The sequence below is a fragment of the Rhipicephalus microplus genome, chromosome 3, assembly GCF_043290135.1.
Source record: "Rhipicephalus microplus isolate Deutch F79 chromosome 3, USDA_Rmic, whole genome shotgun sequence".
NCBI classification, from domain to species: Eukaryota; Metazoa; Arthropoda; class Arachnida; order Ixodida; family Ixodidae; genus Rhipicephalus; species Rhipicephalus microplus.
In genome coordinates this window covers 277,970,835-277,990,534 of record NC_134702.1, presented here as the reverse complement: position 1 = coordinate 277,990,534, position 19,700 = coordinate 277,970,835, and the positions used below count along the sequence as shown (strand labels likewise).

General features: G+C 45.7%; 1 protein-coding gene across 1 annotated transcript in view; it reads left to right on the top strand.

The window, feature by feature from the left end:
• Nucleotides 1–1,456: 1,456 nt before the first annotated feature.
• LOC142803214 (putative ATP-dependent DNA helicase HFM1) overlaps nucleotides 1,457–19,700 on the top strand; it is a 1,032,948-nt gene continuing 1,014,704 nt past the window's right edge. The window contains exons 1-4 of the mRNA XM_075888308.1: nucleotides 1,457–1,480; nucleotides 1,913–1,981; nucleotides 12,314–12,442; nucleotides 13,059–13,096. Coding sequence (XP_075744423.1) covers nucleotides 1,457–1,480; nucleotides 1,913–1,981; nucleotides 12,314–12,442; nucleotides 13,059–13,096 — 260 coding nt within the window. The remainder of the gene's footprint in view (nucleotides 1,481–1,912; nucleotides 1,982–12,313; nucleotides 12,443–13,058; nucleotides 13,097–19,700) is intronic.

Here is a 19,700-nt window from a genome sequence, read left to right as displayed (position 1 = left end):
AAGTATGCTCACCTGGTTGCTCGTGTTGTCTCATGTGATTGTGACGTACGATTTTCCGAGACAAAGATTCTAGGCAGAAGCGCAAGTAAAGCTGCACGTGAGGTGTTAGAGGCCTTTTTTCATTGAAAAAATAAAGATCTCTGTGTAAACGCCCCCTTTGCTTTCATTGTTACGAAGCGAATTCCAGTTTATCGCTTTGAGGAAACGACATTGATTAACTGTATGTATTGATCATGTATGCTGCTGGCCTTCTATGGTGTTAGTGCGCACAAGTGTCAAGTATATATGCAAGCCTTCCAGCTATGAATAAATCAGATGGAAGTGAGCGCTGTGTGTGTTTGATGCCTGGGTGTGTGCGTGTGTGTGATCGTGTCGTGTGTTCGCGCTCGAATTAAATTTTAGAAATGTTGTACCGAATAGCTCAACAAGTTCTTTTACGATATAAATTCAGTTGGAAGTTTCCGCCCGTCTGTGTCTGTTTTATCCGTATTCGAGTAGTTCATTATGCAGTACCAACTAGCTCGAACCCACACCTTCTTATGTATTCAATCAATCGACGTGGGAGGTTTAACGTCTCAAAACCACTATAGGATCCTAAGAGATGCCGTAGAAAAGGGCTCCGTAAATTTCTACCACCTGGGGTTCTTTAACGTGTGCCCAAATTCGAACACCCGGTTCCGCAGCCTTTTCGCCTACATCGAAATTGCAGCCGCCGCAGCCGTGATTCGATGCCGCGACCTGCGGGTAAGCAGCCAAGTACCTTTGCCACTTGGTCACCGTGGCGGGGATTGTAGATTCAGATGACCCACAAATTGAAGGATTGCCTAAAGAGGGTCCTGTTTTTTCAATGAAAGCGAATTAATATTTTTATTTATTTATTCCTTCTTACCGCCCCCTCCCCCTGTAACTGTCAGTACTATGATAAATAAATGAATTTTTCGGTCCCTCTCCCAGCAAAAAATAAAAGTGCAGACGCACTTGCAGACGGTGACGTCACGGCCTAATGGTGTACGCTATTTTTTGTCTCTATATTAGCGTTGAAATGCGGCACGCTTCCTTAAAAGTATTTCTTTCTAACCTAAAAGGTGCAGGTATCTCTTGTTCACTTGGAGAAGTACAGTCCTGGCGTCACTTTCGGCTTTCATATGATCCGATGTTCATGAGCGGCGTCATGAATAATTTTAGCTCAGGGCCTCTAGGTAGGTGCCGAAGAGTTAGAGAAATACAAAGGGAGTCTCGACACCTCCGAGGCTACTTGCTGCTTGTTCGCGAGGCAGTAGATGGTGCTCACGTGACGGCAGAGTATACTGGTCCGCGTTCACGTCAAAGAGAAGTACTCTTCCTCTTGTTCTTCGAGCACCAAGGCGATGATATTAAGTGCGGAGAACTTGTAATCAAACCTTGTATGAAAACTGAAATAATGAGAGATAATGGAAAAACGGGAAGAGATCATCCGATGCAGCTACAAAGACTTCGAAGGGTGAGCTTTCGGTTGTGTCGTGAAAAACTGGGTTGTCGTTCTTTTTAAGCGTTGACGGTGGTCTTCGCGTGAGCTCCAGTAAACACGTGTATTCGAGTTCGGCGCGCTATCCTAACAGAACAACCTGAAAGAAACGCCAAGTTTCCCAAACATTGCGACGTGGCCAGTGCGTAGAGAAGCCGGGTTTTCATGAGTGAAAGAAACAAGGGCGTAGTGCCGTGTCATTCCCGAGCGCCTGCAGCCGAAGCCTCTCTCTAACGGTGGGTGGTGGCTCCGCTCTGATTGAGGCAATCTTCTAAGACGAATCGCTTGTGGCGGCCCTTGTTGCGCAGGATTTGTCATGCGAAAGAAGAAGCAAGTTATGATGGAGCTGAGAAATATCACTCTATTTTGCAACGCTCTTAACACAACATATTGTGCCTCGTTAAACAGGAGAAGTTGGATGGCTGCACCCGGCGCTGGCCCCAAGCCATTTGCCCGGACCTGGTGCTCGTCGATGAGGTAAGTAGCTCCGGCCTTGTGAAGGAAACTCGAAGATAGGAATTCCTTCTCTAATATCTACGAAATAATCTGAAGATGGATGCATTGGCGATAAATTGCAGTACAGTAATGATATAGTTTTGCCTGTAACAATTCCGTGGTTTTGACGCTTAAAGGGGCATTGACACAAAATTTTGTGTGCTTGATTCCGGTGAACGTGCGAATACCACCTGCAAAATATCAAAAGTGAAGAGGACTAGAAGGGATTTTATATACTACAGTTTACGTCATTGGAGCATTCGAATTAGAGTTCATCGATGTAAATCATTTTTTTTAAATTGAGAAAGCCAGCTATCAGAGACAAGCCCCGCCGCGGTAGTCTAGTGGCTAAGGTACTCGGCTGCTGACCCGCAGGTCGCGAGATTGAATCCCGGCTACGGCGTCTGCATTTCCAATGGAGGCGAAAATGTTATAGGCCCGTGTGCTCAGACTTGTGTGAACATTAAAAAACCCCAGGCGGTCGAACTTTCCGGAGCCGTCCACAACGGCGTCTCTCATAATCATATGGTGGTTTTGGGACGTTAAACCCCACGTATCAATAATCATCATCAATCAAGCTTTCCAAGACAAGTACTACACAAGAGACGCATTAACGACCACACATCCCAGCGCCCCACCGTGGTTGTCTAGTGGCTAAGGTAATCGGCTGCTGATCCGCAGGTCGCGTGATCAAATCCCGGCTGTGGCGGCTGCATTTCCGACGGAGGTGGAAATGTTGTAGGCCCGTGTGCTCAGATTTGGGTGCACGTTAAAGAATCCCAGGTGGTCGAAATTGCCGGAGCCCTCCACTACGGCGTCTCTCATAATCAAATGGTGGTTTTGGGACGTTAAACCCCACATATGAATGAACAGATTTTATTTTTGGAGAGATAGAGAAAAACGAAGCGAAGCGAAAGGCCACTCGGCCTCACGCGGATTGGCTACGCGAAATGAAAAAAGTTCAGCAAACAGTGCTACATTGAATAATACAAGGAGCAGCCTAATAACAAAACATATAAATAGCATAAAAGAAAGAAATAAGTGACATATAAGTACGAAAATAGGCTGCATAGACACACAGAATCAGACATCGAGGCTGCTTTTATTACATATCCAATAACACAGACTCACATATTGATATATTCACATAATACACTCATATATTCATACATACATCTGCCCATATGTACGTACGCACTACTGTATATACATGCGTTTTGTACCTAAAAGTGAGAGTGTATGTGGAATCTAGCCAGAAGTTTATTGGAAACATGATGTTTACTATGCTCCATTAATGAGGGGATGTTTTAAGTGATATTTGAATGGCGTTAATGAGAGGTTAAAATTAATTGTTCACCTAAAGCTGTAGGGCACGGTATGCAAATAGGTTTCTACCATATCCAGTCTTAGTAGCAGGAACGCAAATTTGTTGCCTACGGAGTGAGTATTTGAGTGCGCCTTCCTGTGCCATAATAGTGTGGAGTTTATTTTTATGAATGTAAAGTAATAGCTTATATTTCTACACCTGTCTTGCTTTGAGTATACCATGTTTTATGAATAGTGGACCGCTAGGCATCTCCCTTGGGTTGCAATAATAATAATCGTCGTATAGGCGGAGAACTTTTTTCTGTAAGATTTCTAGTTTATTTGAATTCTTCTCACTTGTAGTACCCATACTAGCATACTCTAATTCAAACGCGAATAAAAAAGAGCGTAGTATATCTTTTTTTGAGCCAAATAGGTATAAGTGGATGTATTTAAAATATACACCCAACATTCTTACTTAGTTCGGATGCGAGACTATCAACATGGGTATTCCAAGACAAAATTTCTTGGAACCACACTCCGAGGAATTTTTGTGATTGAACCTGCTCCAGGCTTTGCTTTTTTTAAAAAAAAGATGTTGATGTCGTCCTCGTAGGGCTTGTTGATAGGCTTGAATACTATGTACTTACTTTTAGATATATTAGGCATGAGCTTATTTTGATAAAGCCATTTTTCTAATTTGAGTAAGTAATCATTTACTTCAGTTTTAAGGTGCATGAGTATTCTACCTGTAAAAAACATCTTGGTGTCGTCAGTGTAAATGAATAATTTTGGGGATCGTGGAATGTCACACAGATCATTAATATATGTTATAATTAGTAACGGTCCAAGAATCGAACTCTGCGGTACGCTTTTCTTATAGTTTTCATTGGGGAAACAAGGTTACCCACCTTAACATATTGTTTCCTTTGGGTAAGATAACTTATTAGTTTAGGTGCTACGCCCCTTACACCATAATCATGCAACTTAGATATCATAATATCATGTTTGACTGTGTCAAAAGTTTTCTTAAAGTCAATGAAAAGACTTATTGTGTAGGTTCTGTTTTCCTTGTTTTCTCAAGATCTCCTCTGTCGTATCTAATAGCGCCGACTCCGTAGACTTACCTTTTTGAAACCCATACTGTGCTTTATGGATTATCAAGTGCTTAGTGAAAAAGCATTCAAGTCTGGAGTGTATTATTTCTTCAAAAACTTTGGAGAGTACCGGTAGAACCGATATCGGGTGGTAGTTCGATAATACATTTCTGGAACCCCCTTTAAAAATAGGACAAACGCGGGCTATTTTTACTTCTGAAGGAAAAATGCCGGTTTCTAACATTGTGTTCATAATGTATGAAAGAGGGTGTGGAATCAGTGACGCTACGTATGTTATCGGGCTGGCTACTATTTTGTCAACTCCTGCAGCAACATTGTCACGTATTTTACAGATTAATTTTTCAACTTCACAAGGTGTAACCGGAGTAAGGATGAGTGAGTGTGATACATGCTTTCTATCTGCTACAGGCGGATCTGTTACCCCACAAGATGAGTCTGTGTAGTCGCCAGCGTTAACAAAATACTCACTCATGGCTGATAGTGCTTCGACATCTGCCTTATCGTCTGCAAAATCAGTGATATTAACATAACCTTTTTTGTTACGTTCAGTTAAGTTATTTAACTCATTCCACATTTTCCTGGGATTATCGTATTTTTTCAAATGTGTATTGATAATATGATACCCTGGCTCGTTTGATGTCAGAATTTAGCTTATTGCGGAACTTTTTGTAGCCTTCAAGAAGTGATAAATCGCGATATTTTACAAACGGGTGGTGCATTTTGTTTATTTCCTGTATTCGGTCATACAGTGCGTTGTTAATCCACGGCTTGCGTATCTTTTTCCTCGTAGGCTTTTTCGTCAAAGGAAAAGCGCGGTCATATATGCTCTTAAGTTGCTCAAGAAAAAGATTGAAAGCCCGGTTTGTATCTCTTTCTGCGCACACTATATTCCAGTTCGTCGAAGCAACATCAGCTCGGAATTGGTTTAGTGCGCTATTCTTTATTTTGCGATACTGTTCCATGATCTGCTTTTTATTTGGCGTTAAAGATAACGATAAAAGAGAAAACATGGTTAGGTGCTCACTCACATCGTATGACGATAACACTGAAATACATTTTCTGCTTGGAAGATGTTTGACACTTATATCAAGCAGCGTCGAAGACTTTTCTGATATGCGACTAGGCCTTGCTATCGTGTTTGCGCATGCGTATGATTTCAAAACCGACTGAAGTCGTTCAGAGCTGGGAGAATCGCCTAGCATGTTAACGTTGACGTCACCGATAATTAAAAAAATGCATGCGCATTGTGTGTAGCTTTTGTAAGAGAGTATCTATGTAGCCAAGGAATTCTTGCTTTTTACCAGCTGGTGGCCGAAACGCCACGACAAAATTACGTTAATAATTTTGACTACAAGACATCCAGTGCACGGTGAAATGCACGAGAGATAATCAATTGTTTCATGATTTAGTTGTTCTTTGACGTATACAGCGATGCCTCCGCCTCGACCGGAACGACGTACCAAGACACTGTAAGTATAACCAGCAAATCTTGGCGGGACATTATTTGGTGTAAACCAAGTTTCGGAAAATGTTAGAGCGTCAAACTTTATTGCTAAAGAGTCAAGAAACACATCAAGGTTTTCTTTTTTGTTCTAGATACTTCAAGCGTTTAGATGCAGGACACCGAAAGTGTGCGAGCTTTGATTAACCAGCTTGTTGAAACCGCCTATGTCATAGTACTGGCTATTGACAAGATCCATTTCGAAGTCTCGTTAGTATAAGGCTTGATTGGATAGTCTACACTCTCATTTTTGCGACATCTGCAGGCTCAACAATCTTACGAATCTCAGACGACTCTGTTTTGCGCGCAAACACCTTACCACCGTTTGTCCACACAAGCTTCCATTTTGTTTTTCGCCTCTTAGCAGCTGCTAAGCCGAGCAGCTGCCTCGCGTGTTTGGTCAGGTTCTCATGAACATATACGGGTTCATTTGATTTGAAATCCATATCTTTGGCACACGGCCTTTTCATTCGTGCTTTAGTTAAGACAGCGTTCCTTTCGTCACGTCGGACAAAACGAACGATTACACTCTTGTCTCCAGATCTGCCAACAGGTATTATATGACACGTGTCTATGTCTGATGGCAAGATTTCTTCCCCAATGGCATCGCCAAGTTTCTTTACAATTTCCATTGGGCCTTCATCACTAGGGGCACCTTTATTTTCCAAGTTATTCACACGAGTGTACTGCTCGAGCTCATCAAACTTACGTTGCAATTTCTTGTTTTTTGTTTCAAGTTGGTCATTTTTTTTCGTCTAGCATGTTGCAGCTCTTCACGGAGCAGCTTAATTTCATCTGACAGTTGCTTAACGTTGTCACAGACTTTGCTGGCAAATTTTACACTTTCGCGCAAATCTCTTAGTTCGGCACGCATTTCACGGCGGAAATCATCGAAAGCTTTCGTCATCTCCTTTGTAATGATGAAAACAGTCAACCTCAAATATACAAACACAGGCCTACAGCCCGGTAGTAGCGCAAAAGTCTACCAAAAAAACACCATAGGAGAGGTTTTGCTCACTTGCGCAAATGAACAAATATAAGTGCTGCGAAGACCAAGAGCGCTGCTGCCAAACTCAATCAATCAATCCACACATCCCAGCGTTTGTGGATACTTGCACCTTTTTGAACGCATAAACGCAAGCTCGCTGGAAAAGTAACTCACAAGAGTTGAAGCTTGGGCTTGTTGCTGCGTAGTCATATTTGCAAGTTTTTCTGTCTACCCTGTCCATTTTTCCCCCTATGTTCGCGTGCGGTAAAAACTAGCCCGAGAAGATGTTTGTATTCAAAAATAACGACCTTAGCTGAACAGGCTGGGCCTTTCCGCGCACACCATCACTGTTTGGAATATAACGGTTTCGTTCGGAACATAATGCCTGGCTGAAATAAAAAAAAATGCAAATCCCATGTAACTGGGAATCGACTTCATGCGAAGCGTGCGGACGGAAGGTAACCATGTTGCATTTTTTTTAATTGAGCGACGTGTCATTTATTCCACGAACAAGCTTAGCTATCTCGCACGGCGGGAGCATGTATGCGCACGTTTACTCGGCAGGAGACGAGTGTCAATACCCAGTTACATCAGAGGTTGTTCCCGGAGTAGTGAGCATGCCTGGATTATTTTTCTAGGCGGCATTGGTAGGATACATTGTATTTGAGTCAATCACGTTTGTTAGTACGGTGCACATAATTTTCTTACAGAACTTGAGTGCTAAACGAGGCGGAAGCTAAGAGGCACAGAGTGGCTTGAACTCATCCGAAATTTTTCAATAGAGAATGTCGCTGAAAGCAGTGTTTCGGCAAGTTGACCAGTCAATCGACAGGGCAATAGCCTTGCCCTGAAGAAGAAAAGTTCACTCGTGAAAATGTTGGCTCCAGCGACATTCCCTGTAAGGACTTCCAGAGACACTTTGGCCATCACAAGTATTTGAGCAACACAATTAAAAGTAGACCCAGAAAGCTTTAAACTGCGGCTACATAAATTTAGTTTTTTAAAGGTTTATTTTATAGAGAGGCCTATAATTACTTTACATCATTTCAACTACATGCCAAAAATAAAAGAAGCGAAAACAATGTAGCCGAGCCTACAGGGATTCAAGCCTGTTACCGAATGTATTTTGCGGACAGCAGTTTGGCTGCCATCTTGACAAGTTGGTCCAGCGATTCTTCACTTCTTTCAGTCCAGTCTAGCATGCAAAGAACTCATGAACTCATGCAAAATCAATACCTGCTCAAATAATAGGTTCAAGTACTTGCGCTCGTTCCCCCCCCCCCCCCCCTCACGGTGGTCTAGTCTCTAAGGTACCCGGCTGCTGACCCGCAGGTCGCGGGATCGAATCCCGGCTGCGGCGGCTGCATTTCCGATGAAGGTGGAAATATTGTAGGTTAATGTGCTCAGATTTGGGTGCATGTTAAAGAACCCCAGGTGATCCAAATTTTCGGAGCCCTTCGTATAGCGTGGTTTTAGGACGTTAAACCCCACAATTCAGTCAATCAAGTACTCGTGCTTACCCGTTGCCACTACGAAACCTGAATAACCTTCGCGGAATCGGAAATCAACCGGTGAGCACACCGCCGAGCCGCGAAAAAGCATGTGCCTGATTTCGCTATTTTCGTCGAATGTGTAATTGCCTTTCTCAGAGTAGCTCACTGCGGCGTTTTTTCTCTGTGCGCCAACACTTGCTGTCTTTCCCGTAGTGTGCACGCCAATAGGTGACCAGTAAAAGAGCGAGGGATTGTATGATGCACCGTCTGCTACCAGCTTCCGGTTCAAGAAGAGTAGGCGACGGTGAACCGCTTCGCCGCAAGCCTCACATTATTCGGGATTTGCGCGCGCGGTCGCCCGTTAATCTTCGTCCTGATAAAACATTCTCGGTAGTACTGCTGTTGGCTGCTCCAACTCAAGCGTGCACGGCAAACGCATGTATCGACTGCCATGAAACAAAGAAAGAAAATTGAGATGGGCCACAGTTGTGAAGGAAGCCAAAGTGACAAAAGGACTTTGGGTACAAAACGGTGAAGCCAGAGCGCGCGAAAACCATTTTGTCACAAATACGTGTGTATTCCACGCTAAAAAAGCATGAATTTGATGCAAAAATTATATTGAGAAATATATTCTCGTGCAGACGTGCCTAGCGAATGTATTATGGGAATGCGCGGGGGAAATCTACCTGCCGTACGAGATGTGCACCGGCCTTTGCATCCATTTATATGACAAAAAAGACAAAAACTTCACTCAAGAGCAAGTTTGCACGAACCGCTGTACGAGTGCATTTGCGTTTATCTTGGTCAAACTGTGTGCCAGGACGGCACTTGAAAAAAGTGCGTTAAACAAGCGCAGGGTTTAGGTTATTCGGCGCCGTCTATGTCTGACTGTATTGTCTATGTGCCGCCGTCCTGCGCACCTTGATCAAGATCAGTGTTTAAATAAGCGTCTGGCTTCGACTAAGAAATGCATCTTATAGCGCGCAGAAGGCAAGAAAAAAAAAAGGAGTTCTAGAATAGCGCACCGCGAACCCTTGCGGTGCGGTCGCTGCCACTGCGCATGCGTCGTAACGTGAGTCGGCGTTCGCGTTCGTAGACCACACGCAAAAATCTGAAATTGCGTGCGGTGATGGCGGCCCGCAAGTGGCCCGCAAGTGCTGGTTTCGAGGCTACGGGCGGTGATGGCGGCCCGCATGTGGCCTGTAAGCGCTGGTTTCGAGGCTACGGTGTCACTGCGATCGTGCGTTGCGGATCGCAGCAGGGCAAACGCTATTCTAGAACTCATATGGCGCCCGCTACGCCCGCAATGCATGCAGCGCTTACAAACGGTATTCTAAAACTCCCTAATATCCCAATGCACTCAGTAAGTGCTGGACGGGTAAATGTTCCCCAAACCACTGGACCCAGTGAAGTTGTTGAAGGAGATAGCCTCTTTTGTGATACTTTGACGCTAAAATTTTGGTGTGTGTGTGTGTGTGTGTGTGTGTGTGTGTGTGTGTGTGTGTGTGTGTGTGTGTGTGTAAAAAGTAGAATGGCGAGGCGCCAGTTATCTTGATTCGGTTGCGGCTTTCCTACGTGCTGACATTGTCAACAAAAAGGCCGAAGAAACGGGTGTTTCCTACGCTTCACTTAAAATAGAGTATACAGTTCCTCTAACTACGTGGTGCTGGTACGTACTTCAAATATCTCAGGCAACGTCTACTCGCCGATTTTCTCACGCAGAACTTCAAATGAACGTTTTATTCTCTTTCCAGACAAAAGTATATTGTCTTTCAATGGCCTGTGCCAGCAAGGCACGCAGATATGCCACCGTTTTTTTTCTGTCTCTTTCGGATCACCGCCCAACATTTTGATGAAAGATGCTTCTGCATGTTCTCGCAAGCTTTATACTTGTGCTTCGACAAAAGCACTGTGCTGTGGAAAGAAAAATTGGGGAAGGTTGCACTAAGCCTTGAATGGCTTGAAACAACAAGACAACAATTCAGAAAGCAAATCTGGTTCCTTTGACGTTGCTTGTGGGCCTACGCTACATGATCAAAGTTATTTATGGGTTACTCTTTGGTCGTTTGTAGGTTTTATTTACGTAATACTAGGTTGTTCCTACGTTAACTGTCAGCAGAGAGAAGCCCCTCCGCGGTGGTCTAGTGGCTAAGGTACTCGGCTGCTGACCCGCAGGTCGCGGGTTTGAATCCCGGCTGCGGAGGCTGCATTTCCGATGGAGGCGGTAATGCTGTAGGCCCGTGTGCTCAGATTTGGGTGCACGTTAAAGAACCCTAGGTGGTAGAAATTTCCGGAGCCCTCCATTTCGGCGTCTCTCATAATCATATGGTGGTTTTGGGACATTAAACCCCACATATTAATCAATCAATCAGCAGAGAGAAGCTTGGTTTGAACAACAGACAGTCGCAAGTACGACACACACGTCGAAACGTCAAGCAAATAAATCGTCCCGCTTACAGGGGTACTGACACAAAAAGTTTGGCCTCGCGTTTTTCTGCTGGAATGTGTTGCGTAGGACCTCTTAGTCATGACACGGCAGATAGTCTGCTGCAGGACGTGACATATAATTAATTACACGCTCGATCAGTTTCAATTTCGGTTTGAGAGAGCTCCAAAATTTGGGTGCAATTGTTGCCACAGAGCGTGTGTAGGTCTTGACCACGTCAGCACACAGAAATGTGACACACTTCCACACGGTCTGCATCAAGAATTACTTTCAAATAAAAAACGGGACTCCAATGGCACCAAAGAACACTTTCTAAGCGTGCGCCATGACCACGCAATGCAACCAGCCGCCGAGAAATATTGACAGCGGGAACAAATGCAGCGAAAAAAAAAACAGTAGCTATGACGTCATCATAACTTGTTCCGTTGACTGCAGCGTAGTGCCATGAGGGAACTAGGGGGTCCCTAAAGGGTCCCCTTGGAGGGTGTCAATAGCACGATGAAGTCGACGGCTAACGCAAACTGCAAAATTAATTTGAAATACCTTCCAAGTTATACTCGCTGTTCATATTTCGCATGTCATTATCGAATGTTCACGCTAATTGACGCCGCAGGCTATCTTGGCCTCGAAGCTTTGTGTCAGTATCCCTTTATATTGCCGTTGCCTTTCTCGTACCTTATGGGATCGTACGTATTTGGATAAGTACGTATTTACGCGCCAGGGGGAGACGGAAATTAGGTGTGTAGAGGAGACAAAAAGTTATTTCTATTCGCTGTACTAAGGGAGGGGCCTTCGCTCTAACGCGGCTGGTGTAGGGAGGCTGATGGTGATAATATTTTTAGTGCAGATCCCTGAATAGGTATAATAGTTATGGCTGCTGCACGATAGTTTTGTCGTATTTTTTTTTCTCTGCAAGATTGGTCATAGTTGTAACACTTTTATGTATTATCCCCATCACTAATCACTTGGGCTATGGGTCCAGATGCACGCATTTTTCATACTATTATGTAACAAAATTTTGTTTTGGCTGAGGGCTAGGCCGTCCTGTCACCAGAGGCACTGCCATCATCATCGATGGAGATTGGGATAGGCCAGGGATTAATCCCCTTTTCCTCCGCCTCTCCCGAAGGAACTTTTAATAAAGCTTATTCATTCTTACGTTTGGCTAAGTGCTTGCAGCGTCCTTCCGTGAGAGAAGCTCAAAATAAAACGTGAAAACAGCCTCTGTTAGCTCAAGATTACCCCTGTTAGAATTCGGCCGATCGGAATGACATGGTGCTGCGCTACGTCAACGAGTTGCGCGGCTGGTGGCCATCGTTAGGCGACATCCATCAGTCGACATTGCGAATGAGCCCCCTGTGCATCCTTATTCTTTTATTCTCGCTTGTAAAATGCGTTCGAGCCCTAAGAGCTTTCCACGGGTTCACACTTTTTGAAGGTGAACGGACTCACTCTTGGTGCAGATGCAGACTGTGTCGGAGGTGGACCGGGGTGCCATTCTCGAGGCGGTGCTGACTCGGGTCAAGCTGCTGCGCCGTCGTGATGGCCCACGTTTCGTCGGCGTGTGTGGATGCGTCGAGAACGCGAAAGACGTGAGATTGTTCAAATACACGTACACTCGAATCAATCAAGCCGACGAGCTTTTTGAACCTCTACGTGCTTGGATATGAAGGGGAATGTGCTACAGCTTAGAAGTCTTGATATAATGCTGGCAATATTGTTAGATAATTCAAAAGTGCAATACTAGTACACAAAATTATCAAGGACAACGTAACCTTTCACTCATCAATTTTAAACCGAGAAATCATACCCGGCAGGCCAAAAACAAAATACTATTCTGCCGATAGTACACTATGTCTGTGGCTGCTAAAACTTATAATGGTACCTCTACCTTAATTTACTGCGTGCCAAATATGATGCTGTCACTCAAAAAACTCTATCAGATAGTTATTAGTTGTCATAATAATTTCGTTGAAGTGTAAGTACTTGTCACATTTTCTGTTTTTTTACATGACCGTATTTCATTGCGCAATTGGGGATAGGTTTTTCAGTGTAAATTTTGAACTCGATAATTAAACCGCAACATGTCTTGTCTGTAAAGAATCCCTAACTAGCCATATTGGCTACGGATTTGAATGTTTTCAAAGAAAAGTTTCAGAAGTAATGTCACTAAAAATAATTTATTCTCCCACTTCTATGTTCTCGCAGCTGGCCGCCTGGTTGGGATCAGACTGCAAGCATTACTCGTGAGTTGAAAACTTACTATCGGCATTTTGTTTTGTCTGGGCAGTTTTCAGAATGCAGCACTATCCTTTGACAGCGACGGAAGATCTCTGTCAAGATTGGTTGGGCGAGTTGCAACACTGTGCGCTGCCAATTCAGCACCTGGAATATGAGCGGGCTTGCACAAAGCTGGCGTTTTCGCGCACAACTTCTGTGTTAGCCCGTGTCAAGTCTGGTTGGGTGGATACATTTCACTGAAAGAATGAACTAGTGAAAAGAACCAAAGCGAAAGAAGTGGCTCTCACAACAGCTGGAGAATGCACCAGCGAAACGAACGAATGATGTTGCATCTTCGCCTCGTCCTATCTTCTTTCGTACGGTTCATCATTTCAGTGTTGCATGATTGTTGGTGATGATCGACGTCATGCCAACCGATTTTTGTGTTGCATAAAGACGAGGTGCATGCGGACTAGCTACATGCAGCACTATCGTTTCCGAAAGAGCGCCTTGTATACGGTCTTGCTTTTTTACGTACTTGAGGAAAACGCGAATAAAAGGGGAAATTTGTTCAACGAAGTCCACCTAGTGTGTTCGAGCCTCGAAAGAAACTTTCTTGCACAATTACGGAACACGTAATGTGGCAAGACACTGACGCGTTGATAACAGAAGTAACGTGGCAGCGCACCTCTTCGCAGCTGCTGCGAAGCGACTGCTGAACATTTAGGCACTGTAGAAGTAAGCAAAGTCGACATTGCTGACGAAAAGCAGCGTCGACGGATGGCGCGCAGTGTGTGCTCACGTAAGATTTCACTTGATTCTCGAGACAGGAGATTCGTGCGTTAGTCTCAGGTGGCAAATGAGGAAGTAACGTAGCCGTTGCGCAGAATAGATTGCGGTAGCGGAACTCAGACAGCTCTCTGTGAAAACAGTACTACTTTATGGCAGCATGATCGTATCAATGAACTGGTAGCGTATACTGCGCAAGCACGAAGGAAGGAAAGTGATAGAAAAGCCTCTGAAAAGGGTTTTTTCAACTCGGCAGACTTCAACCGCTAGACAGACTTCCGCTGATTTTCAATCTACATCAAGGATATCATATAGCGGATTCCACTGCGCACATTTATGTGCCACGTCACACACAATGTTTTCCAAAAGTAATTTCATCGCCACCTATCGGCACCGCCAGCAGACACATGGTTTTCATTTGCACTAATGAAGTCGCATTCTTTTTCGAAAAAGCGATGGAAGGAGTGCTGAGACATGCTGACTGTCGTGTAGTGTAGCTACGTGTCTATGCCGATATATACATAAAGTGGAGCCTCTTCGATTGTGGCTGTTTCCTGTGCACGTCTGAGTAACCTGCGCCCAGATTTGCCCACAATTTCGGTGAGACTGCCAGGATCGGCTTTACCATCTTGCTGAAAGTCAGATGTCACTGACGTATCCATGGATTTAGAGAAGCTGCACGCTATAGGTAAAACATGGGTCTAGAAGGAGCCGCGCTCCAAGATTGAATTGATGCGCAACGCGTAATAGAACGAGATCTTCACGCGCAAGCTTGTGGTGATCAGCGCGTGCAGTTAGAGCTTGAGGTGAACTGACTACAAGCTGAGAACGCATCCTTCAGTTAAGGCTCAAGCTACAAGAAGCTCGCAAAAACGAGCAAAAAAGTCCGCAACAGACAAGTAACGACGTGCCTACTCCGGCTATGTTGGACAGTTGCAGTCTCCATAAGTTACTGCCTCCATTTATTGAAGCGCGCGATGATCTCGACGCGCATTTACACAGATTGGAACGTGTCGCAGATTCATAAAATTGGCCTCGGAAAGAATGGGCCCGTTCACTAAACTTGTCTTTAACAGGCGAAGTATTGGCAGTCATCATGCGACTTGATTCTACCTCTGCATCAGACTATGACCAGCTCAAAGCAGCCCTACAGCTACGATTCCGGTACACCACTGAGGGTTACCGCGAAAAGTTCCGGAAAGTGAGAGCAGAGGAAATAAAAACAAGTCATCAATACGCTGCTCGCATAGCAGTGCATTTCAACAGATGGATGGAGCTAACAGGCGTTGAAAAAACTTACGACGGCCACCGCGACGTAATCATTTCAGGGCAATTCATGAAAGGATGCTCGCCATCGCTACAAATGTTTCCAAAAGAAAGAAACTGCAAGAAGTTCAGTATGTTGGCACAGAACTCTGATTGTTTTTTGGAGGCGCAAGATCTTCTCAATTCGGGTAAAGATTGACTTTATAAGATAAGTTTATAAGAAGAGCTTCGCAGTGAGTAGCCACAAGACGGAGCCCATAAAACGGCCACTAAACGGTCGAACCCAATGCTTCTTATGTAATAAGACAAGGCACCGTGCATATGAGTGCTCGTCGCGTACGAGAAAGAATCCCTCAGTGACTAGCTGGTCAAGTGGCAAGAACGAGTTGCCTAGTGAGACAGCTAGAACCCATAAACAGTGAGAGGTAGCGTCATGCATGCTGCCAACCCACAAACTATGCGACGACGTTGCACCGGCGCAACCAGAGGAAGGATATGTTGTCCTGCAGAATGGGAAGACCGCTCCAATTGTGAATAAAACGTCTACACGGACTTTAACTGTGGCTGACGTGGGGACTTTGCCTGTGGTGAAAATTTTGATAGAGAGCGAGGATGTCACCGTTCTTCGAGGTACGGGCTGTCACACAGTAGTGGTGCGAAAAAGACTCGTCCCGGAAGAAACATTTAGAGGAACTACTAGCCCAGTGTTCCTGCTTGATAGAACCGTATAATATTTACCGGAGGCCATTGTCTCTATAGACACATCGTATTTCCCCAGGATCATATGTGCTAAATGCATAAAAAACCCTCTGTACGATGTAATGCTAGGCAACATTGAAGGCGTCCGGTTGGTAGAACAGGGCGATTCACAGAAGCGTCGTGAATACCTTGAGAGACGGCGCACTCATAGGAGATCGAAGGACGCCAACGAATCCGCCAACAAGTCTGTATGAATTCCGGTGCCCAAAACACAAGTAGATGTCGGAAAGGATTCCAGGTATCTGCGAGCGGCCGAGGAAACAAATTCCGTGCTTCAGGGTACTGAAGAACACGAGCTGGGTGGAAGCGCTGCATCAGTAGAAAGAACACGCGGCGAATTTAATCTGCCTGTTCTCAAAGCCACTGCCACAAACATGAACAAAGCTACTCTCGAGAATTACCAAAGGGATGACCCTTCCTTACGGCGTTGTTGGGAGAGTATAAGTAAAAAAATATTGACAATGACTGGGAAACCTATTAATTTCTTGTTGATGGAATACTATACTGAAAGCACAAGTTACTTTCGGACAATGAACTTGAGCAACCTTGAGCAACTAGTTTTACCGAGCCAGCTGCGAGTGATGGTGCTCAAGCTCACGCACGAGGGATTACTTGCCGGTCATCAAGGAATATCTCGAACAACTGACCGCATTCTCGCCAAATTTTACTGGCTGAAAGTTCAATCAGAAGCCATGCGGTTCGTGCAGTTCTGCGACATATTTCAGCAAACTGTGCTGCGCCATTTACTTGGCCCGGCTCCGCTTGGTACCATGCCAGACGTTGAGACTCGGTTCTCCCCCGTGGGAATTGATATCTTCAGCTCCTTGTCGCCGACATCTTCCGAGGGCAACAGGTATATTCTCACCATGATAGATTTTGTGACAAGGTACCCAGACGCTATCGCGCCGCCATCGATAGACTGCAAAGTCGTAGACGAAGGACTAATGGAAATGCTGTCCCGAGTTGGGGTACCTCATGAAATTATAAGTGACCGGCACGACAAGTTTTATGTCAGCGGTAATGAAGGGGTTCAATCGGCTACTGTCCATCAAGCAATTGCCAACAACACCGTACGATCCGATGGTAAATGGGTTAGTAGAACGTTTGAACGACACGTTGAAACGTATGCACCAGCACATGTGTCAGGAATGCCCAACGAATTGGGACTGCTATCTCGGGCCCCTACTCTTTGTTTATCGATAGATGCCGCAAAAGAGTACCAGCTACTCACCTTTTGAGCTACTGTATGAGCAATATTTTCGAGGTCTAATGACCATTCCCAAAAACCTATGGACAAACCCAGGGTTGGATGAGGGCGCGAAGTCGGCGTACGAGTACATCGTGATATTGAGGCAACGCCTCGAAAGAACCTGCGACATCGCAGCCCAAGAACGTGTCAAAGCACGCGCAACTCAGAAGAACTACTACGACAGGAAAGCAAAAAAGTGAGAACTGGCTGTAGGGGACAAGGTTCTGGTCCTATTGCCCGCGCAGTCGGATAAGCTCATACTTACATAGAAATGGCCTTTCAAAGTGGTTGATGAAAAGACTCCGTTAGACTATACCATCAATCTCGGCCATGGGACATCTGTGTTTCACATGAATAAGCTTAAAAATATTAGGAGAAGACCACTAACGAGCTTACACCGCCTACCGTTGCTGCTCTATCGTATGTACAGCAAGCCGAGCTAGAAGACCCCGAGAGTTCACTCCATACCACGCTCACTCAAACTCAGACCTGGAAAGAAGGGGCAATATGTCCCAAGCTTACTGGCGACCAATGACACCAAGTCGCCGAGCTTCGTTCTACCTACCACGACATTTTTTATGACACACCAGGAAAGACAGCCGTCTTGGAGTACCAGCTCAAATTGACCATAGACATGCCCATCCATGTCCGATGATGTCCGATGCCTTTTGCTGTTAAGAACGCCATCAAGTCAAGAAACCTTGCGCTTGGGCATCATAGGGCGATCTACTTTATCTTACCAAGCATCAATTGTTGCTGTGAAGAAGAAAGGTGGTACGTTGCGCCTTTGCATCGACTTTCGCCAACTGAACAATGTTGTCGTACCGAATGCGGAAGTAATACCTCGTTGAGATATGATGTTTGCGCACCTTACTGCGCGTCAATATTATTCGAAGTTCGACTTCACACAGTAATACTGGCAGGTGCCCATGACTAGTAAATCAAAAGAGTTTCCAGCATTTTCCTGCGACTCGACCCTTAGTCAATTCCGTTTTACGCCTTTTGGCATAAAAACCGTACCGTCCGAATTCAACCGAATAAAGAAAGAGGTGATTGGTTACAATTTTATATTCTTGAACCAGAGAAGACAACTCACCCCCGTCCTGACGCTGAGTCCGCGCAGCCACGTTGCGGCCCGCTGAGATCACGACCACATGGCTTGCACCACCGACTTGGCCCCATGCACTATTGTGACCCGCCCCTTGTTCGGGGTACGCCGGATGAGAGCTCAAAACTTCGCTCTTCGACAACTTCATGACTGAAGCACCGGGACTAACTGCAGTGGTGTGAGTGTGGAACATGTTCATGTTGGTTGTATGTGTATATGTCGTATAGTGTAGTCCCGTGTCTGTGCGGATATGGGCCTAAAGTGGTGCCTCTTCGTCTATGGGTGTTTCCTGTGCCAGTCTGACTCAGCTGATACATGCCAGGGGAAACCCAGTGCAGCAGTGTCGGCACCTGGTACAGCACCGGGGACGTTGACAGGAACAGTGCCACGAAAGGTGGCTTGAACGGTACCGGCCAAGAACGGAACCTCGGACAGCGGCTGGCCAGCGCCAGGGACAACGCCAGCCGTTTGCCAGGAACGTCGCTGGGGAACCGCAGCCGGGGACAGGGGGGGGGGGGGGGTGGCGATGCACTGCCTAGTTGTCTTTGGGAACGCGAAAGCCGGGATGGGCCCCGGCCTAGCAGCTTCGGGTCGAGACGTCGGGACGTGGCCCACTGCTCGACCTCCCGATGCGTTTTTCTGCCACTCGCCAAGAGATCCCCGTCGCTCAAGCTATTCGCTCGATCCCCGCGCACGAATACACGCATTGCCGCGATTCTTCTACTTCACCACAATCATCATAATACAATCATCACAGCGATACCTGCATACTTCAAATTGGCCTCGCACACCGCACACGAGCACTCGCCGGCGACGACTCGCACACCTCAAATCATTGTTTTCACCACATTGACACATGCCATGCAGTGCTGATAGGCGGTGGTGAAGCTCCTTTCACCACATTCACGTATATACACAAACTGATCGACTGATGACGAGTGGTCAAAATTAGGACATAAGGTCAATGTAATGCCTAGGTTGAAGTTGCCGACTAGCATAAAGAATGAACAGATTGACGGACAAGGAAACGGACACACGGGCGGACATACTTACGTATGCACGGCTGGACGGACAGGTGAATGAACACACGGGCGGAGCACGGACGCAGGCATAGATAAACAGACAGATGAATGGACGCGCGGGTGGACGGACGCATGGATGGACGGACACGGAAATGGACACAAGGGTGGACAAATGGAGGGAGGCAGGATGGGCGGGCAGGTGAATGGAGACATGGGCGGACACACGGACGGAGGCATAGATGGACGGACAGTTGAACGGACACACGGGCGGACAGACGGACGCACGGGCGGACAGACGGACGCACACACGCACGAATAGAAAGGTGCATGAATGGACGGAGGCAAGGATGGACGGTGATTATGTGTTGTGCTGTCGTATAGTTGAGTGATGTACACATAAGCTCGGTCTTTTTACACAAATGTTTTCGTTTTATGTT